Here is a 25,400-nt window from a genome sequence, read left to right on the forward strand (position 1 = left end):
GCTGCAGAGACCTGGGGATAAACCATGGCTGAGGTATGCACCCCCGCCCCTTTGCCGTACAGTAGCAAGAGTTTGATCGAGCACTAGTCTGGCAGAGTGCATAGGCCTTTTATTGACACACTGGAGATGGGCGGTTCTCTAAAAGTCTGAGTCAGCAGATTGTTGTGCTGCAAAGAAATGTGCAGGTCTACCACGATGACATTTATTTAAGCTATCATTGGCTGTGGTTGAGGTAGTCAAATGTTGACATAGACATTTGGGTATTTTTAAAGCAAAGAAGATAATCTGTCGTGCAAGTGAGCGTGCTGTAAAGGAGAGTTGGGTTTATACGAGTTGATGAGAGCCGAGATCAGGGACATATAAGTAAGGTTTGAGAAGCATTTTTTCAGTTATTTGGGGGGGGATTTTGTCCTTGAAAAACTGATAATGACCCTCTGCACCGTTTGACATGCACTGTTTGACTATTGTTGATTTATTTTTGATTCGCAGTCTGCGAAGCACATATGACTCTTTCCTCCTCCATTTAGACTTTGCAGATTTATTTTTATGTAAGTTGATGAAAAGAAAAGGGAAAAAAAGATGACACTCGCCATGTTCAAAGTGCAAGCCCTCGTCTGAGCTATTAGGACCCCAGCTGGTCATCCAATTTATGCCTGATGGGAGCAGATCACACAATATTTTTTTTTCCTGTTTGAGTCATGAAAATCACAGACACAAGAGTGTTCCTATAAATTTGTTAAATTTAAATTTCATGTTAAAAGGGAAGAGGGAAAAAAGGACCAGGACAAAGTGAGATCTCTGCAACTCCTCAGCCATTCATGCTCTGCTTCTTCCGCCTCTTATGGTTTTCTGCGTATTTTCTTTTTTTTGTTGTTTCTTCTCTACAGAGGAAGGATTGAACCATGAATGCAAGCTCTGCAGTCAGTCATTCGACTCACCAGCGAAGCTTCAATGCCACCTGATTGAGCACAGCTTTGAGGGCATGGGTGGAACCTTCAAGTGCCCGGTCTGCTTTACAGGTGCGTATTGTGCATGTGTTTGTGTGCATGCAAGCGTGTGTGTATCGTGCAGTATCAGCCCAGTGAACACATGGAAAGATTATAAATTAAAAGTTTTTTTTATGTTAACTTTTCTAACACAGTTACATTTTCAACAAAGCTTCTTTGCATGTTTTTTCTTTTTCGCTTTGAAGGCAAATGGGTTCTAAATGAGTTGGGAAAGGTCGATCAAGCAGGCCAGCTAAAGCTAAGAGCAGTTTGCTGCATGTGGATTTTTATTTAGTCAAATTGCCTCCAAATCAAGGCCAAAGAAGTGTCATGAGGTGAGAGGGGGAGAAAGAAAGAGAGCAGGGGGGAAGGCAGTGTGAGCTGAGGGGAGATGGGGGATTGAGGAGTGGGGAAAGAAAAGGAGATGTGCTAATTGTGGATGGCAGTGGTGCTGATAGCTGTAATGATCTCATCTGTCTCTGTGCGTGGAGGTGGAAGGACCGGACTCCTCCTGAGAGGATAGCGCCCTCCTTCAGTGTCAACAGGGTTAACTATCTCTATAATGAAATCTGCAAAGTCGTTAACTTCAGCTCTTCACTCTTTCTCCCATCTCAGCTCTTTACTCTTCCTAACACTTTTTTGGTCCTCAGCTCATTTCCCCCTCTTGTGCTTCCTGTAACCCCCCATCCACCCATTGCACAAAAACTAATTTGTCTCTCCTTCACTTGTTACATCAATTAACATCATTAGTCCACATTTTGCGCGTTGCTCAAAGTTGTTTTCACATCTTTTTTTTTAACTCCAGATCCCCCTCACATCGCCGCTCCTTCTTCCTTTTCCTTCTTTCTCTCCACTCCCCTCCCTCTAGTCTGCTCCACTTCTCTCATTGCTGTTTTGGCCTTATCTCTCTTTTAGGAGAGGCCTATTGATATTTCCCCACCCCGAACCCCCCCCCCCCCCCCCCCCCCCCCCCCCTCCTCCTCCTCCTACCCCTCACAGGGGTCTGGGCATTTAATATACAGAGCATGCCTCCTTCATCTGAGCCTTCATTTTCCACCGCCGGCTTTGACAGACAGGTCCCCCCTCTCCCTCTGCGTCCATATCGATCACGGCGCATGAGAGAGAGGGATGCTGGGAGGGAGAGGGGAGGAGGGAGAGACAGAGTACACCCTCAGGACAGCGGTCGCAGTGCAGACAGACAGATGGGCGAAGGCCTATGGTAGCGGGGAAGGAAGGCTGTGGAGAGTATGGGATGAACGGAAAGGCCTCCCTCTGTTGGGGATGCAGGGGACAGGCAGACTGAAGTCAGAGCACTTGGAGAAAAAGGAGCAGTTGAGAGATTGGCTAAACAGCTGAATGTATCTCTTCAAGCTGAGCTTGACATAAAGTAAAGAAAAAACACTTGTTTAACACCCTAACATAACTCTACTTACAGTATATTGTCAGATAATATGCACTAAGTTCGTTTTTTTATGTGCTTCATTTCATGGACTTTTTTGGATTTTTTATCACTACACAGAGTAGTAGAAAAAGTTAATTACAACTTTTCATCGATAGAACATACATATTAAGTTAAGATACCAGTAAATTTAAGCAGCAAAAAACAAAATAATGTTTTCTATATATTTCTTTGTGTTTTACTGACACTTAATGGAAACCATAGAAGCCATTTAACTTTTGCACTTTAGTACTTTTGTTGCATTGTTGAGGCAGTAATGATGTAAAAAAAAATAGTTTTCTACTAAAAAGTACCACACAAAAGTACTTTAAAGTAAATAAAAAGTACTTCAGTGTTATCAGAAAAATGTAGTACAAAAATTGCAAAAAGGTAAAAAAACAAACAAAAAAAACAGCTATTATGTACATTTATGAATGAGTTCTTATACATATGTTGCAACATACTTGTCCAAAGTAGAGCTAATTTTAACTGTTAGTTTAAGGTAGTGCATTAACATATAACAAGATTATCCGGTGATTCATACATAAAGTTGTAATATACAGATATCAAGTGATAATGGTAAATGAAACGGTTATATTCACATCGAAACACTTTAAAACAATACTTAAGTGTATTACCAAATAGACTGAAGTACTTTTTACTTCTGGTCATTAAAACTGTTTTGTTTTCAGAGAACGCTTTCTAAAATCAACCATTTTTGTTTGCACCATTTTAAATCCATATTTGCATATTAAAAGGATTCCCATTTTAGGTATAATGATTGGAACATGAACATGAAAGCAAAACTTTGATCAAACTAGGTGGTGGAGGTAGTAGTTCCTGGGTTATTGAGTCCGCTTGATTAACAAGGTTACTCTTTGTTTAAAAGATCATCCCCCCGTGATGCCCATGTTTTAGTTTGATCTACCCCCATGCGACCTGAAAAACGCAACGGGAGGTAGAGAATGAATGTCATTCTTTGACACACCTGATTACTCTCAATCCACACCAATGGGAATGGCGAGAGGACAAAAAAAAAAAAAACCTAGCACAAAACAGACCGGAGCAGAAGTATGGAGCGGGGGGGAAGTAAGTTGTCGATGGTGGATGAGGAGAGACAAAATAGAAGAGAAAAGGAGACAAACTTAGAGGAAACTGAGAAGGTTGCAACTGGCAAGTTTGGATGTGAGATGAAAGGAGGGAAGTGGAGGAGGAAAAGAGAACTGTGTAGGGGAGGGAGGGTAAATGGAGAGAGGTCCATAAGCCCCTGGATGATGAGAGAGAGGCTGACTCTCCCAGGACAGATTTGACAGGTTTCAGAAGTGGGGGAGCCTGCAGCTAGAAGTGTCTGCCTGCACCCTTAGGAGCAGTAGCGAGGGCTGGTGTGGAAATTGTGATTGGGAATATGTGCTTAAGACAAACAAAACAGAAGAAAGTGTGCCTGATGAAAGTCCTGTGTATGTGTGTGCGCGCGTGTGTGTCTGTACGTGTGTGTATACGTATACACTTTTCTTTTACTTATGTCACAGCGTGAAGTAGAAACTTAAAAAACTAGAGGAGGCGCTGCTTTAGAATCCACACGAGTCTGACAACTACAGTAGTTTAATTAGTTTTTTTTTGTGTTTAGTTGCTGCGCATGTTTGCGCTGGTGCTTGATGTTAGAATTATGACATCTTACCACCAAAAACAAATAAAACACACGGGCTTAGCCTTTTCCCGAAATTTCGCAGTTATCGGCTCCATATCAACTCGCGCGGCCGACTTATTTGTGTTGCCTCGAAACTCTCGTATCGGCCTCTGCATTGTGAACCCTTGGATTAAGCAGGAACCAGTACATGTAAGCTAGATGAATAAATAAAGGAAAAAGGAAAACGAGGGGGTGAAGGATAAACTTATTTTTCCTCTCTGCACAAACAGCTCAGTATTGGTGCAGTGCAGCCTGCAGAGAGCACCACCCTGCCAAAATAAAGATGAGCTGGGGCCTGTAGTAAAGGAGACGTCTGCCATGGGCGGCCCCTGAGATCTAATCAGAGGGCTTAATATCCCCCACAGCGAGGAGACCTTGGCCCCTCAGCCCCCTCAGCCCTGACACCCCTGACGCCCAACCCGGCTCAGCGCTCTGTTCAGCTCTGCTCCGACTCCACAGCCAACAAACTCCACAAAGTTCTCTCTTTCCCTCTCTCGCTCCCTCCCTCTCTCGCTCCCTCCCTCTCTCTCTCCCTCGCTCATACTCAGCAGGGAGAGACACAATGGGCAGCCACTGATCCTGTTTGGATGTGGTTTTGGATTATTTCTTCCTTGTTTTTCTATGTCCTCATTTTAACCCTCTAGAAAGACATGCCTGTGTTCCTCCTCTAAATGGGCAATGCAATGGCATATTTTATATCTGACTCATGCTGCCAAATGCCAATGCAATGTCCCCCCATTGCCCATTTCAGCTTATCCCTTTATTACACGTTGCATGCTAATTTGAAAAACAACGACGAAGACAAAGGACTCCAAATTTGAACCCTGCTGTTAATTAAATGTTTACCACAGTAAATATTAGTGATTGCTGATTCTTGCAATCATCTTTAGTAAACATAAATACAGCCCGAGCCTTTAAAAATGTCAAAAACAAACATATATAAATTAGCAGAAAAGTATTTATTGGACTTACACTGGCATTAAAACATTTCAGGCCCCCGGTGCTTTAAATCAACTGTCACTTCCCACTTGTGTGTAAGTGACTGCCAAGCTATAAATTGATAAATGCGCTGCTGATTAAATGTAACTCTTACTGGAAGTGGACCAGAGATGCATGTAAATAGCAAGAAACAGCTAACTTGACATCTCAGTTGTGTTTGGCCCTATTGTACAGTATTTGAAGGCCCCCCAAGTCTCAAATCCATTTTTATTTTTGCTGTATTGACTTTTTCCTCCTCTAGCCAAAGACATAATGAAGGCTTCCTGCAGCTGCTGTGACCTGTTTCTGTACAGTATATGCAGACAAAACACAGCTAAAGAAATAGGCTATTGTTTATCAGCACATTATTTTTCCTTTCCAAGCTGTGTATTCCCCACAAAGAAAATTGTCATCGTTTTTGGAGCATAAAAGAGGCACAAATGTGCATGATAGCCGAGGCCTTAACCTTGAGCGGTAATATTTTGTAACCCGACTGTAAAAGCAGCCGTGTAGCCGCAGTTATGTTTATCCTCATATCGCCGCAGCCATTAGTTTCAGAAATGGACCATGGAGTTGTTTGTCAATTAGAGGAGGTTTGTTCATTTCTGGTTTAACATGCTGCCGTGTTCCAGAGACAGCTGTCACCCAGGCATTAGCAGTCGTAAGGCATCGCAGCACTGCGTCTGCTTTGGATCTAAACTTTTATTTCCCAGGTCAGGCGTGTGGCATTCGATGCGTCTCAAGTCTATATGACTCAGTAATTAATAACCCGGCTCTCACGTGAGCTCAAACTGGGACACGCTGAAGTTGCGGAGCCTCGCCAAGGGGGTTGCAGCAACCTCCCCAAAGCAATCGCCAGCAGACACTTCACCTTTTGTGGCTTTGCTCCCCCACCCCTCTTTCTCCTTGTGGCTCTCAGTGCATGCATTAGAAGAAAAGTTATTTCGAGCTGTAAGAAATTCAAATGAAGCCCCCACATGCTAACTTTTCCAGAGCATCCAGACCTTTGAGATTAGGCAGCCATCCTTAAAGCACAAGGGTCTGGGATAACAAACGGCATGTTTGAAGTGCTCCTTAGAGAATCCAGACACACACACACGTGCCAGACACATACACTCAAGACGCACACAGTTGCGTCCCCCTTGGCGTCTCAGCGTGGACTGTGGCTTAATTAAAGCACAAATGTACGGTATATGTTTTAAGTACCAGCAAGTTGTGTGTTTCCATGATGGTGAATGTAGTCTGCATGAATAAATAGCGCAACACCATGAATATTTATATTGTCAATATAATTAGCGATGTAGACTAATGGAGGCCATGTTTTGCACTTGAAGCCATGCCAATTTTTGCGGTTGTTTATTTTCCGGCTTGTTGTCCCCACAGTAGCGCTAAATAAAGACCGTTGTTATTCTCAAAGCATTATGCATCCGCTAGCTGTGGCGCCATGCGTATGACCACTGCAGTTTTACTTTTAACACCTAAATTGTTCTCTGTTGTTTTTGGGGGACTCATAGCGCATGCATTTGTTTGTGATTAACTTATTTTTCTTGCCATTTGACATAGTCTGCTTTTGATTTTTATTCGGGCTAAAGCACTCAGGACGTTGCCTTGATGGAAGCGACATCTTTCTTTAATTTAGCCCCATCAATAAGAAGAAGAAGCAGAAAAAAAACAAGTCTTAATCTTGCAGCGTGTAAGCTAATGTATGCTAATATTTATCAATTTCTTCTCTACCCTTTGACACCCCCCCCCCCCCCCCCCCCCCCCCCTACCTTCTCATGTATGTGAGCAGTGTTTGTCCAGGCCAATAAGCTCCAGCAGCACATCTTCTCTGCCCACGGACAGGAGGATAAGATCTATGACTGCTCACAGTGCCCGCAGAAGTTCTTCTTCCAGACAGAGTTACAGGTGAGCCTTGGGCCGGGGGGAGCTGAAGGGGCCTCTAGCAGAAACTGTGACTGCTAATCACACATGACAGCTTAACAAACACTAAACACCGCTCACAGCACTCTGGTTATCCCCCTCCATCCCGGCTGGGATGAGAGACTCAGAAGGAATTATTTCAGTCCGTTTCCAAAACTCATTTGTGATGTGCAGATATGATTTGATTTGCTTATTAGACCAGCAGAGCACTAAAATATCTGGAATTAGAGGATTAGTGGAATGTTCGTTTTTGAAGAGGTAATTACATACGGTGCAGAGGCAAAAACACAGTTGAGTCAATATGCCTGCATCTCCCCTTCTAATCACAGAGGAGGCCTCGTGGCTAAATATGAGCTTTGTCCTCTGGGAGACCGTATCTGCCCTTCAACAAAGTTAGTAGTTGGACTTATGAACTCGCAATGTTAGAGAGATAATCCATTTTCTAGCAATCTTTTTCCATGGTCCTTGGAGAACCTGAAAAAATGAAACAAACCTTATTATATTATTTCACTGTGGAGGTGCTTTCAAGCAGCTCTGTTTTGTTTGGGGGATTCTTTATCATACACATGGCACACTTCTCATATCCACATTTTTTCTCTTACCTTTTTGAAACGAAATCATTAAAATATGAGCGGTCTTAAAAGAACACCGTGTTCAGCGTAATCACTTAAAGTATTTTAATTCACCTTAAAGTGCTAAGAGAAGCCAGTAGCCCCTGACCATATCCTCTATGTGCATCTATTTGAAACTTGGATTAGCTGCGCCATGTATTAGCCGGGTAGCTGGTGGAAATATCCAGGGCTCGGCTGGCAATTGATCGGCAATGATTTTCATATTGAGATTCAGGTTGTAAACGCAGAGGTGTGCGTCTGCCAGGAGGAAGGTGAATGCGATCATTATCTGCTGGTCATTTGAGCATACAAACATGAATAAAACAAGGCCTGATCTACTGACATGCAACTCCACTGCAGAGAAGATTATTTAACAAGGCTCGCACTCCACCAAACTGCCAATGTGGAAGCCTTTCATTCACTTCAAGCTCTGCTATTTATCACATTTTCATCTCTCATTGGTACAAATGTTCTCTATATAGCGAGGGTTGTAGCAGGTACCTGTAAACAATCTCAAATAACCTGGGGATGTTTTCCTACTTTTTTTTTTTTTTTTTTTTGTCTGACATTTTTTGGAATGAAGTGATCTCCACCTCCCGGAGGTGATGTTTCATGCATGATTATATTGTTTTACTCTGTGTGAAGAGACAAGAGCAGAACATGAAAGACCTATGGCACTCTCTTGTGAAACAGAGGGTTATGAAAGGAGAGCAGGAACGAGCTTGGGGGATAAGACGATCATTATGCTCAACATGTGCCATGCTCTCAAGGCAGTCCCATGTCTCTGCATGCTCACAGTCTCAAACATATACGGAGCACATATAGATACAAATATGTGCACTGCTTTCTTATGCAAAAACAGCGACTTTTTTTGTATACATGCCACGGCCAGCTCGTATCTTCAAGCTATTTTTTCACATTTTTATATTAGCATGCTAAAAATTGATTCAGTAAATGTTGGAATTGCTGCATCGCCCAGTTAAAACCTTACAAAGAGTGCAGGTTGGAGGCTTGTTTTTTAGTTGCTGTTTGTTTGCGGTTGCCATTTCCCATGCATCACACTTCAAAATGTCTCACTGACACAGGGCAGTCGTTTGTCAGTCTGTCAGAAGTGGAGCTGTCTTCCAGCAGCGAGAGCTCTCTCTCTTCGCCGGGTCTTGAGTTTGGAGTTTCTCCCTATTTCTCCCTGACACTCTGGCCCACTCACCGGCTGCCTGGGCTCCTCATCTCTCACAGTAGTCGGAGGGGTCAAAGGGCCGGTGCAAGCTGGGAGAAGGAGCGGCGAGAGGGAGAGCTGCCACGGCAGGTAAAGGGAAGCAGGAAAGATATTTTATTAATTTGCTGCTGAGATCCTGAAACAGACCAAAGGCTGTGACAGGTATCCAGCGCACCACTCCACATCATCCCCCCACCACCTCCCCCTGTGAACTCTACCCTGCAAGGGGCTAGCCAATTTTCGCCAGCCTGTCGAGATGGATGATGGGAGAGCATCCGTCTAATCAGCCCTCCTAGGACCCCCCGCCCAGCCACCCCCCTCAGACCGGCCAGATTGACTGACTCCTGGGCCTGTGTGCCCCAGAATCCATATTCCAATGGAGAATAAGCTCTCTTTCTCTTCTTCACCTTCCCTCCATTTCTCAATTTCTCTCACAAAAATAAGCTGTGAGACGCATAGACCATCCTTCCCTTTGAAGATCTCCGGAGGACTCCCCTCTACCATCACAAACTCACACAGCCTGCACCCTGCGCATCCCTTTCCCTCAAATATGGAGCAGTCTAGATATTTCATGAAGTGCTGATAGGGAGGGCAAGGAGGCTGGCTGTGCTCTGCTCTCTCTGACCCTCAACTTCTGCCCACCCCTTGAGCAACAAACAGACATAGCTTCACTTCAGAATACACTCCCACCAAAATAAAATCCACTGTCTTCCCGTTGCTAGCGTCCCCGTTTGAGACAAAAAAAAATGTCCCTGGGTTCTAATAAAGGCCATATTGCAATGTGAAACTTGATAATGAACTTCCTTTCCCCTTCATGTTGCCGTCGGATACAGTAGCTTTTCACATTGCAGAAAGAACAGAGCCACTGACAATGCTGCTAGGCTGGATTAATTAGCCAGATTCATTAACTGATGGATGCGCAGTATTAGCCACAGCTTAAATCTGACATTTCTCCGAGTGCAGTTCGTTTGTGAAGAAACGGACAAGTTCAGCTCTCGTACCACAGTATACTGGAGGGCTGCAATCATAGGATTCTCTCCCAATGATCTCAATTTCTCCATAGACAAGACAATGAGGCTGAAGTTACACAACAGTCAAGATGACATTTTCTGCATGAGACTCCCTTGTTCCTTTTAAGCTGGGGTTGTCTCTGCTCCTTCCATCCTCCAGTTTCATTATCATTCCTTGGAAGTGACATGAGATTTTAAGTCATGTGTTAAGTCGCGCCGTGATCGACGGAGGAGTGGAAGGACTGAGATGCTGCATGACTTCTCCCTCTCTCCTCAGACGCCCGCAGGACACATACCTTAATTGGAGTGTCTTTTAAAAGGATTCCTTCAAAGACAATTCAAAGCTCCCTGGCCTTAATGAGTGCTGAAAGTGACAAGAGCACATCTGCATCATGTTCTACTTCCCCACACAAATGAGATTCTCCTCTCCCCGTGTGATACCCATTATTGCCAAGCTGTGTCCAATTCTGCTGTTTTAATTAAGCATATTTATAGGCTTTGCGGTCACCAGGTCATTGTAAACAGCTATGTATGTCATAACATGTGTCCAGGATAGAAAATAGGGAGAAAAAGGGGACTGATGGACACCGAGTGAGAAGAAGGGGGTAGCTGTATTAGATGGAAATAATTGTTGCCAAAGAAATCAGCGCAGTGTATGCTTTGCGCATTACAATGCAGCAAATGTCTGGAGTTGATTCTCTGAGTGATGGATCTTTAAAAAAAAAAAGCAAAAACAATATTTTTGGGTTTTATTTCCCTCCTTCCTTTTCATGAAGCATTCTTCAGTCTGAAGCACAGAGACCCAATTCCCCAGAAGTTATTCTTTCTTTCTTTTTTTTTGCCTCATGAATTTTAAAATATGCCCCGAAAAAATGCCCTAACTGCCCCGAGTCCCAAACGTGCGGCAAAAAAAAGAAGTAAAGCTTCATGTGTTTGTCCCTAAGTGGTGCTCAAACACCAAATTTTCTCTGAATATCTTGATCTGCCAAGTGTGACAGCTCTTCACGCTTTTGGAAGTTGCATATATATTTATATATATTTCCTTTCATATGACAACTTGTTTTCTTCTTCATCACCCCAGGTGCTCCGCATCCTGTCACCATTTCAAAAAAAGTTGCACTACAAAATAAAAGAACAAGGAATTGGAAGAAAGTAACGGTGGCTTTTGTGAGGTGCCATCATTAATATTTTAGCGTATTTGTAATTACACTGTACACACACGGCTCTGCACTGTAAACGGGGACATAAACTCTCTTAGACGACTCGTGATGAATCACTGGTGTTCTAGTTTTGTAGGTGGATCAGAATTAGACAGCATGACAGACCTAATGATCCTAGGAGGATATTCTTTTTCTTGGTGCAAGAGTATGTTTGTGTGTATACATCTGCGTGCGTGCTGTATGTATTTGTCTTTGTCTCCATCTCTCCCAGGGTCTGATATGTGCATGCAAACACAATGTCTGGAGGGAGACATGACAAAAACTCCCAGAAGCCTTTGAGCCACTCTTTTTTTTTTCCTTTTTCCTCTGTTGCACCACTGGGGAAAGTTAAATCCAAACAAAAGAGGAGACGCTTGGTGTACTGTGCTAGAATCCATCACCGGATCTCTCCCTCAAACATGTCTCCTTTACTTTTCTTAGTTGACTTTTTCCAGCAACTTTGATAAAATACCATTTCAAGCGCTTCCCAGGAAACTCACTACAGGTTTAATTTACTCTCCGTGGTGATCTGATTTTTCAAGTGTCTGTTATGCTGTTGATGTTAACAAAATGCAACAGAGGCCAAAATAAACAGCATTAGAACAATTATTCCCCCCTCGAATTTCATATTCGCACATCATAACAGCCAAGTAATTTGACTCTTCAGCTCTGGAAAAGCAGGCTGAATGGCACCAATTGTGGGTCAATTAAAAGTTTATTTTGCGATCCGCTCCTCTATTTTGGCGAGGAAAACAGGAGAGCGCAGCTCGACTGTCGCCTTCGTGTGAAAGCGTGGAAGTGCAAGAGAAAATATAGTCCTCAAATAAATTGCTGCATTTGTGAAGTGGCATATCTACTGCAGCGGCGCTGGAGAGGTGGGGGGGTGCTCTGTAGTATCCCTAGTCAAAGTCTGTCCCTGACTGAAGTGGTTAAATGTGAAAGTAATTGTGTTTTGTTTCTGGGACTGACATGTGGAACCCCATGGACCCCATCTCCCTCCTAGTGACAGGCAGAGATCCTCCCCCCTCGCTCTGTCTAATTAGAGGATGTAGCCCAGGGCTCATGTCCCAGGAAGACCCATCCCCCTCCCAAGATGGCTCCCCTAAGAAAGCCCTTAATTGGGTTCTTTAGTCATAGTCTTCATTTTGGCTGGAAAGGCATCTGTGTGTTGCTATCACCTCAGAATACAGTTTGTATCGCTCTCTTGTGTTTTTTTTTTTTCGTTCTCTCTTTTTCTGCCTCTTGCTGGCCCTCTTTCTATTGCTTTTCCTCTCTCCCCTCTCCCCGTCTCCCACTCTCTCCTCACTTAATGAGGCCCCATAATAACACAGCAGTTGTGCAGTTGTTTTGCTACCTCAGTCAAACAGCGGGATCACTGCATAGTGTGTTTCTAGTACCATTCACTTGTCTACTTAGACAGGGTAATGAGTATCATTTGGAGCTACAAAGCACCAGCTCGCAAAAAAGGGTGGTCAGTCATCTCCAGTTACACCTCAGAAGTATTTGGTTGGGGTAGTTAGACATCTAATCAAAGCTTTTTTTGAACATTATGGATTTATTATATATTTTTACAACTGTTCGGTGTGGAAATGACTCACGTGGAAGACGCTGAAATCCATTGCTGTTGTCAACTCCACCCTAGCGTTTTGCTGTTACTGTATGACTATGACTCCCCGAGCACCTCGCTTCAAACAAGGCAGTCTGTTACCAAGGAGACCAGGCCGGTTGTGGCATAACAGTGTTTGGGGTCAACCCTCCCTACGGCCTGATAAGTGATGACTGTGGAGAATGCCAACCGCTGTATTATTTATTTATTTGATTGTGTTCTTCATTGGCTAAACTAGCCAGCAGTAAGCCTGGCCTCAGGTCAAAGCAGGAAGGGATTACTCCCTCAGTGGACTGGTCAACAGCAGAGAATGCACAAAGGGAGGACTGAGTCAATACTGGGCCGAGTTCAGCACACCATTAAAGATCAAGAAGGAATGCAACGCTCCTGTCTATCCCCACAGTAGTTTTGAACAGCGAGAAAACATTTTACGTGGCAGCAAAGCATGAATTGCAACCGCAAAAAATCACCAGAGAAACAGAGCGGCCATTACTGATCGAAGGCCGCTGTACATCTTTCGGTCGTTACGCAAACATAAATGAGCCTAAATAACTAAGTGATTAAATTCCTTCAAGTCAGTCTACAATGTGGAGGCTGCAGAAACGAATGCAGGTTCTTTGTTTTAGTATCGTTCGGTGACATTCTCTCTTATGCCTTAATTAAATTCCTGAGTGATGACTACGGGTATGCGTAGGTCTCAGTGGTTTTGTGCGTCGTCCCCGTGCTCCAGATGCGGCTATGCAGACTTACTGCATGCCAGGCATGTGATGTAAAGGCAGAGGCTTTCATTCGGAGCTTCGGGAGGGCGGCGTTTATAGTTTTGATTAGCTTTTTAAATATTTCATCATAGATAAATAAAAAAAGGAACTTGGGCTGCAGGTGTTACATGGATGTGCTGAACTCTTGAAATAAACAGTTTCTTTAATCTGATCTTTAATCTCCACTGTAAGTAAGTTTGATTTATGGATTGCTGTCACACCAGCATCTCCAATCATGTAAAGAAATGTTCTAACTCCAAGACTCTAACTCTACTTTATTTCTTTTTGTTAGAGCTTCCTTTACTAAAAATCAAAAGTGAGTAACATTATCATACTGTTTTCTAGCTGCATTTCTTCCTACCTTTGTATGGATTACTAATATAGTAATTATGCTGCTAGTGTAAATGTGACTTTATCATAAACTTCTTACGATTGTAGCTTATAGCAGCAGTTAAGCCATTTAATTACAGGTCAGTTACATTTTCAACACTTGCATTATGCCACCCTCAAAAAACGACAGATTCTGGTCTATTCACTAGTCAACGCTGCACAATGTTTTATTTGTTTAAGAAGCCTTAAATAGGCCATAGCTTATAAAGTCATTATTGTTCGCTCAGCTCTCTAACCACTCAATAAAGCCCGGGTTTAATGTTACATGCCGGATAACACCAGGTAGAAGAGCAGATACAATGTACTTAACATGTGCTCAGCAGGTATTAACATTATGCTAATCAAACATTGTTAGCTTTGTGATTAAGCTTTACATCCTCTCTCTGTGATGTTGGGCAATCTGAAGATTGTCTTTAATACGGCAAGATCAGATGAAAGGGAGAACGTGTCTGCTAGTCCACTGGCCTTCCTCTGCAGAGCTGATGTAAGAGATGCACCTCTGTTGCCTCACTGGAGACCGGGTGCTATCGATGGAGACCAGAGCAATGGGGAACGACATAAAGAATGATTAGTTAATAAATCAGCTCCCTAGCCTGCTTGCTCTTTCCCGGTCTCCACTCTTCCCCAATCGTTCCCCATATTTTCCCCTCGCTCTCTCCTTCTTTGCAGCCGCGTTAAATTCCTAAGACATGTTGCACCTGTTTGCATGGGTACACAAGACCCCTGCCGGGTGTTCTCCCTTCTCTTCCACTACCCCTGAGGGCGTTGCAGTAGGGTGATGTAATAAGATGAAAGTGGTGGTTTAACGGTGGCGGGGAGTCGGTGAGAGAACGGGAGAGGAGGAAGAGGCTCGCTCCGAGCCAGTGCAGCCAGTGCTCATAAGGGAGAAGCGGGTGCGCATTATTGATCAGTGCAAAATTTAATTTAGTGGAGAATTGACTGCTATGGTTTACCTGAACACTGCTGGTAACTGGGCCCTGCAGCAGGCCTGTGTGGCCAGCAGGTGGTTGAAAGGATCGAGGAGGAGATTAAGGGTTGGATATAAGGGAAGGAAATGGATGATAAGGGGAATGGCAGAGTTTCAGGGGGAATAGGATGGCATTGAAGGAGGGAGTTAAGATGAGAGCTAAAAGGCTTAATGGAGGGCATCTAATCCTAAATTGCAGTGATTCTAGTGTGACACCATTAGTGACATCCTCCTTCCTAGGGCAGTGGACATTTTGGTCATTTTGATGTGAATAATGCGATTTTCTATGTAACGTGACATTTGTTGAAGCGCACCGTGGGTATTTTACTTATCCAACACTTGCGCCGAGGCACTCGAAGAACTTGACAAGGATGAAGACGGGAAAGTGAATTTTCACTCTCCCTCCCTTTTACCACCTTCCGCACTCGTACACAGAACAGTTTATAGCTACTCTGCAGAGTTCAGTATCCACAGAGATAAAGGTATCAGTTTCATTTTCTTTTAATGTTTTTTTTATTCCTCCCTCCCTCTTTTCCTCTATTTCCCTTTAGTCTGCATGGCTGCCAAAGCCACTGAAGTCGTTTAACACCGTCCTTGAGAAAGCCCTCAGTGAGAAAACTCCTGGCATGTTTAAGGAAAAGGTAGAATGCAGTGTGTGTCAGACAGAGCTGGGACATGCAGAGGGGGGAGCCATTCCCCAGAGGGGTTATTTTCCCCTCTAATAGCTGTTACGAGCCCTACATTATATCCAAGGAGCTACATTCCTTTGGGGTCCACAGACACACACACACACACACCTAGACGCACTGGCACACTCACACAAAGGCATGCACACTCAGTTGAGCACAAATTTTCTCTCTGTGTTTCTCTCTCTTTCACATACACACACACACACTCAGTTCTAGCCGCTTTGCTCTCCCCGTGTCAATATCCTGCCATTTGAAGTCACGTACTGCAGGGGCTTCTGGGAGTCGCTGAGGAGCCAGGCTGACGGGTAATGGGCCGCATTCATTAATAAGGTTGCCGTGCTCCTGTCCCTCCTCAGCAACGCCAAGGATGTCTTCACCGGGGGGTAGGGGGTTGGTGGAGTGTGAGGAGGGGGAGGAGGTGAGGTGAGGAGAAAGAGAGAGAGAGAGAGAGCATCCCATGGGGAGTCTCCTCCCAGACTCACTTAAAGGAGCTTTATTTCAGCAAGAGAGGAAAGATGGAAGCAGAGGAGCTGTCCGGAGCCGCCTCTCTTTAAAAAAGGGAGCGCAGGGCCCAGGTGAGCTACACTAACCCGTACAGGGGTCACAATCCTGTTCCCCGTCAAACAGCTTATTACCCCACCTGTCGGGAAGTAATCGTCCTAGCTGAAAGGAAAGCTGTCGAGGCGTTTAAATGCTTTATATGGAGGCAGCCGAAAGGGTAAAGAGGGAAGGAATGAATGCAAGGGGGCTAATAGTTGCTCCCTACTGCTGCCCGAGGGATTCTGCACCACTGAAGGTGACTGCTTTGGTAAACCTTCAGACTGAGGTTGCGCTACTCATTTTCGGTTGTATTTGAAAGGCTAGTTAAGCAGTAAAAGTAGTGTAATTTCACATACTTTGATTACACATTTCCGTGCCTATGTGTAGGGTAAAATGTATGTGTGTACCGAGTGTGCGGCGGATGTGTGTATTTGTGCATGCATGCGTAGTGATGTCTCTGTGACAGGTGTGTCTAGTCCATGCCAGTTTAGAGAGTCCAAGGCTGTGTTTTAAACAGAGCACAGCAAGTGGGGCATGTAGTTTGCATTAAAGGGATTAGCAGTCACTTCAAAAGATGACCTGGATTCAGCCCACCAGGGACACCAGTTACACACCCCCTGGTCCACACTCCCTTTAAAGAACCTGGCACAACTGCCCCACTACAACCACTCTCGACGGTCTGTGTGTGTGCTTGCATAATTTTGGAAGATACAGCACAACAGTGCGATATTGTCAGCTTGTTATCCTGTCATAGTGAATTGTGCACAGTTAGAGACTTACAGAAGTGTGGAGGATCAAATCTTCTGAGGCCTTATCTGCGTGTGAAGTATTCCTTTTTTGGGGGTACATTTACAGCATGCTTAATGCACGTAGTCAGCGGACAGACAGAACTCCAAGGATGATATTCCATCGGGTCTGTCAGTGTGTTGTTATGGATTCGCTTTTGATTGGACAGGCAGGGTGGGATGTTATCGGTCAGTGGTCTTATGTGTCTGAGATTTAACTGTGGTATGGGCCCAAAGCTGACTACTATTGATCTACAGACCGATTTGACTTCCTTGCAAGTTAATTAGAAGGGAATGACGATGATATTCAAACATTGAGATGACCACACGGCAGTGCTCATGTCTGGATCATCGAATTTAAACAGAACTGTAAGCTTTGAGAACATCTACAGCCATATAAGGAGGTTTTGTTATGTCTTTTTAATGAAGGGGAAGGATTTTTTTTTTTTTTTTTTGGATTTCTGTTTTTGCGGTGTATGCCATCATAATGTTTTCCCTCTTTCTTTTTGTGTCCTTGCAGAACCACACGTTGACTCAGCACAGCAGCTAACATGGCAAAGCTCAGCGCCGTGGCCGAGAACAAGGATCACATGACGCACAGAATTATGCCCGACCGCCAATTACCGTCAGTGCAGTTTCCCACTGACTGTCTTGCACTGAAATTTTCAGTTACACCACAAGAAACGATGCCAGAGCAAGAAAAAAGAAAAGCAAAGCAAAGAAAATAAAAGAAGGAGGGGGGGGAGAACAAAAAAGAAACCTCTCAGTAGGCCTACTTTACTAACCATTATTTCAGAAATAAAGAAAAAGCCAACTTGTTTGTACATAGACTTCTTCATGTGTTGCTTAACTACAGCTATATTGCAATCTTATACAGTATTTGCCGATGTACAGTTCAAAATGTTTGTCCAAAAAAAAAAATGAGAGACAGAGAAGAGGGAGGGAGGGAGGGAAAGAAAAAAAGATTCATTACATTGTCAGTCAGACCAGATGGGACTGAAGGAGAAACAGGGTGCCACTGAGAGCATAGGAAACTGTAGGAACTGGTGAGTGTTGTCAGGAAGACTCTTTTCATCAGTGCCACTCCTACTGCGCAGTACGTCACTCTGTATCCTGACATGGTCAATCATTATTGGGTGAAAAAAAAAAGCTCGATTCACCAGTGTAGGCTGAAACCTTGTCTGTGTGTTCGTCCTAATATGGCTGCCAGAGGACCAGCTGTGAACTGTGGTGCGGCTAATCTCCACTGCCTGCGCTGGAGTTCAGACGAGAGGTGAAAAGGAAAAAAAATAAATTAAAAAATCATCCCAGAGAACAGAAAAAACAGGACAGAGGACAAGATGCTGATATATGCAAACGCAGTGACACAGATTTGGAAAAGGCTAGCTCCTTCTGTTGGCTCATGAACAGAGGCGCGAAACTCCCATGTGGCTCTCAGAGCGTGGGGAAATCTCCAGCCCACTGATTCAACCTGTACATTTCTGTTATTAATGTTTACTGCTCGTTCAAGCCTGGAGATTACTGGAATAATTTTTTTTTGTTTATGTTTTGTTATCTCTACTTGTTCTCTTTTTTTTCACAATGGGGGAAGTAAATCCAGTTGAATTTGGGATCATGAACGCTGAACACAATTTCGGTCTGTCACGGGATTTACCGTGGTTGCAAAACTCCATCCCTGGCTCTCCTGGAGAGTGCCCAAGTACTTTTTCTTGTTGTTGTGTTTTTATTTAGTTTTTTTCTTTAACTTTTTTAAATTTTTTTGCAGTGTCCCATTGCTCTCTGCTCAAGCTGGAAGCCACTGTGGCATCATACACAACTTTAATCCATTCTGTTATGTAAATGTTTTGCATTCATTGAACCTGAGATGCACTTTTGTATGAAACTTTAATGTTTTGACATTTTGATCGAGAATCGTTCGTACGCAGTTTACAGGAAATCACCATCTCCTGCGGCAAAAAGACAGTTATCTCCGATGTTATTAAAATGTATTGTACAAATATGGAGTTCTGTATTTGGCAGACCTCATTTTTTTGTGTTGCACATGTGATGGAAATATTAAAAACTGTATGAGGAAATGGACTCCATGTCCCTCCATCTTAACAGTCTGTATGTTAATGTGTTGGTGTGTGCGTGTGAGTGTGTGTGTGTGTGTGCGTGTGTGTGTGTGTGAGTGAGCGAGAACACAATTAACCCATCAGACGAGACCTATGACAGCATAAACAGGATCATCATCAGATGCTTACACCGCTTTTTTTTTTTCATTGTATCAAATTGCATCCTATTTTTTCTCCCTCCCTCGTGGCTCACACTAACGAACATCTGAGCATCTTAAGGGAGGTCTGTGTTATTAATGACTCCATTACCCATCACCCTGTGCGGTCCCATTCTACACACCCTTGCGCTGGGTCTATTTAGGGAGCCTCCAGCACTCCGGGGGACAGAGGAAAAGATTCTTCTGCCTTTGCCGAATGGGACAAAACCCGCGCAACAACATCTGTCTGTCTCAGTAGATGATTCATCAGCGGTGACACACGAGCAGCATAACATTTGTTGAAGCTTTCAGTTTTGTTTTGAAAAGGCTCAGCGCTGCAGCTCAAAGCACTTTAACTGTGGTGAGTAACAAGACTGAAAAGTGATGGTTCATTTGAAATAAACAGTGGATACGGCTTTCGAGTTGTACTGTATCTAAAAACACTGCATACTTAACTGTGTTATGAGAACAATAGGAGGAAAAAAACACGCTTATATGTTATTTTGATCCATTAAGACCAGAATATATAAAAAAGCAAGGATGCGATCCCTTGGATTGGGATTTAAGCTAATTTGTGCCATGATCACAATCACAAGATCTGAGGATTTTATCAAACATCTGTATAATTCAGCTTTTCCTAAACATGCACAACATGAAATGCACATTAGGTTTTACAACATTAACATATTGGGGATTGTGGACAGGGCCTCACACAATGACTGACTTTCACAATGAAGATGCAACCCCTCATCCTAATCGAAAGTGGTACATCCCAGCATTAACTGTCATACCAAATGCAAGCTGGGCATCCATTAAACAACTTTGCTAGCATCTCCCTGTGCCAGGCACTTTTAATAAGCTTCAAGGGCATTTGAACAGGTCCAAAACTTTGCTTTGCCAGAGATGGACTGGCCCACATCATCCATTACATTAAATTGGGTGGCGGCCTCCAGCTCATATTTATGATTTAATTAAATTCACTTGTGAGGCGTATCAGAACCACTGCGGCCTCCCTTTTAACGCCAGCCTAAGCAGCAAAACGTACACACACGCGCGCAGCTACACACGTTGTGTTTTTGACACTCGCCCAAGTGTGTGAGACTTTGTGGGCGCTTTGGCAGGGGGGTTCTCATGGGTTCATTTAAAGCAATATAATTACACAGCCCCCAAGTATTCTTCCATCAGAAAGCAGCAGAATGGATGACTTGTTCAGAGATAACTTAGCCTGGCTGATCCTCTGCGGTGTCGTCGTACCGAACATAACCTCAATGCAAGTGGCACTCAATGCTGCTCAGAGCCTGGCCGGTCCTTAGTGGAACTGGGCAATCGGGCCAGATGTTTGGGAGTCGCTGAAATGGCATTGTTCTTGTCCGGGATGTGTAAAATGGGATTTCTTTTTTTGGCGCTGTTGTTTTTGATTTTGATTTTTGTTTTGTTTTCCTATTCTATTCGACAGCCACACACCCTTAGTCCTCTGGAGTAAAAGTGTCAGCCTGTGTAAGGACTATATTAAAGAATTAAGAGAGCTTACTGAGGCTGTGCAATGTGCTGCACTCCAGGAAGCTCAAAATGTGTCATTTCTCCCCCTGTATGGACAAACCCACACAAATCTAAGTATGCATTCAGTGCTCGTCCCTTGTGTTCCAGTGTCCTTGCTATTGCTCTTCTTTGGTGCAAAATTTAGTTTGGTGAAAACTCCACATTGTTAGGCTGCACATTCCTCCCACTGAAGGAGACCTCAGAGACCTCTTATGGCATTCAATATGTGCGCCCAAGCGTGAGATCCAGATCCATTTGGCCGGGAGATCCGCTGGGAGTGTCTGAGGTAACCCAATCTCTCACACCGGCACTTCACATCCAGAGAGCCATCTTTTCACTTCAGAACTGTGTCAGCAAAATGGACGCCTCAACCTCAGCGTGTAGCTCTGCCAGGGTGTTTTTGGACAGAGCGCCACGGCCTCTGTTATTGTTTGAGCATTTCCTGTGTAAGCTTGTGAACACCCTGTTTCTATTTATTTGAAATACCACGAAAGTAATGAGAAAAGGAAAATAAACAACAGAAATGATATGTTGTCTTCCTCAGAGTGAAGTTACTTTAAAGACTTTTCTTCAGCAAATGTTTGAATGGAAAAAGAGCTTCATTGGGCATAATTAAGGACCACAATTGAAATTTCCAAGCTATTTTTCCTGTCCTGGGTCACAGGACAGGAAAAAGTGGGAAGCAAAGTTTGTCACGCAGGAAATGCATGTATAGATAAACAAATACACTCACACTCTTTCCTCCTCTGTAGCCCCTTCTAATGATCCCCCTGCTTCCTGTACAGGGAGAAGTGAAGGTGAGTATCCCCCTCCAGTCATCTCCTTTTGCCTCACCAAGACAGACACCTGAAATAGACAAGGTACTAGATGGGCTAGGATTTTCAAAAATGTATTAAACGCCAAGCAATAAAAAATAGACCAGGCGGGGTCAGATTTACTGCAACTCTCCAGGCTCTAAAGCCAGTGTGGCTGGTGTGATGATATGAGGACAAGAGAAGAGTCGAACAAAAGGAGGGGAAAGGGAAAGAAACTATCAATAATGCAGGGTACACTGTATACAGCTGACAGTAAAAATGGAAAAGACACTGCCTAACAGAGAGGAGGGATGAGTGCATTGTATGTAAGTGCCAGAACACATCATTGGTCAAATTATTCAGTTTGGGTTTTTTTTCTTTGTTTGTTTTTTGCAACTAGTTCGAATGGTCTACTTTTATGGAATAGTGTGCAGCAATGTCAGCACAAATATCTGCACTTCTTAACATGTTTTTAACATTTTTAATGAGCAGGACTATTTGCAGTTTGGGTTTATTTAATGAACACATGGCGCAAATAGTGGTGTGTGTGTGTGCATAAAGTAAATGTGCAGAAGGAGAATGTAGAGCAATATGAATTTATTGTTTTTAAAAAGGATCATCTTTATTTTTTGCTTTATTTTTGTTGAATTTTAGCTAAACACATTGCTTCATATTTTCTACTCATTTTGCTCTCGTTTGCTTGTTTGTAAGAATAATGGCTTCAATCCTCCAGTGTTCCACACTTTTTACCTCTTCTTCTTCTCTTTCTTCTTATTTTGTCTCTATCCCTATCCCCCCCCCCCCCCCCCCCTTTACATTGGAGCATCCCGTTCATTCCCTTCCCGTCTTTTCATCATTTATTCTCACCCTCTCTCACCCATGTCAGTCTTCCTGGCTGTTCGTCTTCCACCACTCCTCCTCTTGCTTTGCATCTCTTATATTGTAAACAGCTCACAAAAGCATGACAAGGTCTCCGCTCGTGTTCCCTGTGCCTCCCTTCTCTGTTCTCCGAGCTATTTGTTATTGTCTCCTCGCTATCGTGCGTGTTTGTCTCTATCACGCGTTCTTTATTCTGTTTTTTTCCTCTGCGTCAGAAAAGCAAAAGTTAATTAAATATGGAACGAGATGGAGCAGCATCTCTTTAAACCATCATGTCATTAAAATGGCATCCCTGAGAGATCAGCTTAAAAGAAGTTGGAGAACAATGTCTTCTCAGTCAGATATTTATGGGCCTGGTTATGTAAACATGCTCCCTTTATTCACTATGTATATTTCATGTAATTATCGCTTTTTGTAGCTCTTTCCCCCTGAGATTCATACAGGCAAGAAGTTACTGGGGGAATGTCATTAGAAGAGACTATTGTTACAGCGCTGCTATGATACTGCACAGAAAGAAAAAAAAAGCTGCATTCGCCATCCTGGTGAAACTTTTATCTATATTTGACTTCATCATATTAAAAAAATCATCAATGTCTTGTTAAAATATATGTGCAGCTCATGGCCTATTCACACACTTACCCATATTTAACAACAACAACAAAAAAAGCACAGCGAGTAATGCATTCAACAGTATTTTTGCTCCTTCCAGCAGCATTTGATCTAGATACCAGGAACATTCACTGATGATTTACAGGTTTACGAAAAAACCTTGATGCCTCTTATTTAGACCGCCCATGCATTCATCTGTTAGACAAGCTAAAGATCTGGAGTGAACTAGATTCCTTCAGCAGCAGAGGCCAGCGACTGGTGCTTGAAGGCCTGGGTGCCAGCTGATGGAAGCCGCTAATTAAGAGGGCTGGAGAGCCAGTGGGGCGCCTTATGAAACAGGGGCACCTGGGTTTCACATGAGGGGGGCGGGTATCCATCACTACTCATCTGTGTTGCACAGCAAAGACGATAGTCGGCTCCAGCACCGTGCCACGTAGCACGCTTTCACTCAAGCCTAATGTCAAAATACAGCTCTCGCAACGACCTCCTCTGCCCTCTCGCAGCTTGTTTGCCATCACAGAGGGAGGTGTTATTGCATAGCATGATGAAATTGCACGTGTCGAGATGCATTTCATTCGAGCCAAATGGACTTAAATGCAGATGCAAAAAGAAACAGCCGCGTATAGACACATAATAGAAAATGAAGCGTGCACACACTCAAACATCTATACTCCCACATGCATAACTTAATGCCCCTCTCCCTTCCATTGTTCAGTGAGTCTTCTTAGCTGCAGGGTCAAAATGTCTCCAAGTAATCTAACTAGCTCCGACTTATGGGACAATATAAGGTCTGCCATGAGTTCTGTCGTTACAGTTTCACGCACCAGAGGCAGATACAGCTCTAGACCACCAGTGAACCTGCCATATTGCTATCCAACCTGACCCCGCAGTTGCAGTAAACCTAAGTGAACCGCAGTTTCGAAAGTCGACAGCAATAACCACTGCAGAATTGCTTTTAATCAACGTCTGAAATGAGGGTGACTTGAAGCGTCGCCCCATGCTGATTAAATGTAATTGTTTAATTGCCAAGTGCTGGGAACCCATCCTAAGAGGATTCCAATGGAATTATTTAATCTCTAGTCAGGAAGTACACTGCAGGAAAAAGCTGAGGGAAAACGAAAGCAAAAAAAAAAGAAAAAAAATCAAGCAGAATTAGCCTTTTTATATGTGTATTTTTGATTACATCATGAAATATTAACTGGGGTTTACAATTAGTTAGCTCAGAACAGAATGAGGTGGAGGACCATGATGCATTCACTAGTGTGGTTGCAGTTTTTGACCTGTCATGATAAAGTGTGTGATGCTGTCTGCAGGTTTACTTTTACATTCCAGCTTTACCCTGGAAATAACAAAACTGTAGAATATTGGCTCTACGTTGTAAAGAGTGCCTGTAGCTTTTGCCACATATTACCGTTGCTTCATACCACATCTGCCACCTTTTACAGTCTCTTTGGTATTATCCAGTTTGAAAACAAGAGATTCCAGCATTAAATCACTCCAACAAAGTGCTACAGGAGGAGCTCTAAGAGTTTACTATTCAAAGACCCTCATGGGGAAGTTAAAAAGGCCCTCTCCCCCCTCTGATCACCTACTGATCTCTGCTAATGGGGCTCTATAAACTTAAGGGGTACAGGTGTGCTCCATTTGAGGTCACAACACGTTGCTTGGGGTCACAAACAGCCACCATTAACACACAACACAGACATGGTGGGATTAAGAGCCACGTGAACACACATTTCTATGTGTTCGTAATTATTATCTCTCATCTGTATTTCCCATGGCGCTACCTCTCCTAGACCAATTTAAGCTGGCATGATCCCCAATTGGTTTGGCACACAAGCCATGACATTTCAATCTATCAACAAAATCAATAGCAGTACGCCTCTTAATATAACTGTACACAGTGCAAGTGCTCCACAGTAAAAAACATTCTTGCTGTCGCATTCAAATAAACAGAGAGTAAAGCCAGCCTCGCCATTCTGCTGATAAATGCAGTTCTGCCCTCCCGAGGGAAACGTGCCTGCATCCCTCTGGTCAGAAGTGTGCTTCTGCCCCCCCATTCCCCCCCCCCCCCCCCCCAACACGCCACGGGCAGAGAGAGAGTGGGTTGGTTTGGGGTGGGGGTTGTGGGGGAGTAGGCAGAGGCCACTTCCCTGCAGCTGTGCCCTTATTCCCAGCACCTGACCAGGGGCCCAGATGTGCACACAGGCAAAAGCAACAATTTGAGAAATGTAAGTCCCCTGTGGGACCCAGGCACCTGCAAATGTAACCTCACTATCTAACATGATGGCGTAATTACAGGTCTAACAAGTCTACATCTGGAAAGGACTCATTTAATCTATCAAATCAAACGTTATCAGACTGGGGAACAATACAAAAATGGAATCGCACTCTCAGCATTTCATCTGCACATCAAACAAAGTCCACACTGCATTTGGCGCTGACCCAATTAGCCATCAAGTAGACAGCAACTACAGGGCACACGGCGGTCATTTACAACACAACGCAGAGAGAAACTTTTATTTATTTCACTCCACGCCTGCAT

General features: G+C 43.7%; 1 protein-coding gene across 5 annotated transcripts in view; it reads left to right on the plus strand.

Annotated features, from left to right (window-relative positions):
* Positions 1-18,862, plus strand: part of LOC101470070 (zinc finger protein 521) — an 88,891-nt gene extending 70,029 nt beyond the window's left edge. For all 5 annotated transcript variants that reach the window (XM_023154623.3, XM_012916762.3, XM_004542723.4 and 2 more), the window contains 3 exons: positions 888-1,019; positions 6,882-6,997; positions 17,304-18,862. In XM_023154623.3, coding sequence (XP_023010391.1) covers positions 888-1,019; positions 6,882-6,997; positions 17,304-17,333 — 278 coding nt within the window. In that variant the 3' untranslated portion in view covers positions 17,334-18,862. The remainder of the gene's footprint in view (positions 1-887; positions 1,020-6,881; positions 6,998-17,303) is intronic.
* The last annotated feature ends 6,538 nt before the right edge of the window (positions 18,863-25,400 follow it).

This window comes from Maylandia zebra, linkage group LG18 (assembly GCF_041146795.1).
Source record: "Maylandia zebra isolate NMK-2024a linkage group LG18, Mzebra_GT3a, whole genome shotgun sequence".
Taxonomy (NCBI): Eukaryota; Metazoa; Chordata; class Actinopteri; order Cichliformes; family Cichlidae; genus Maylandia; species Maylandia zebra.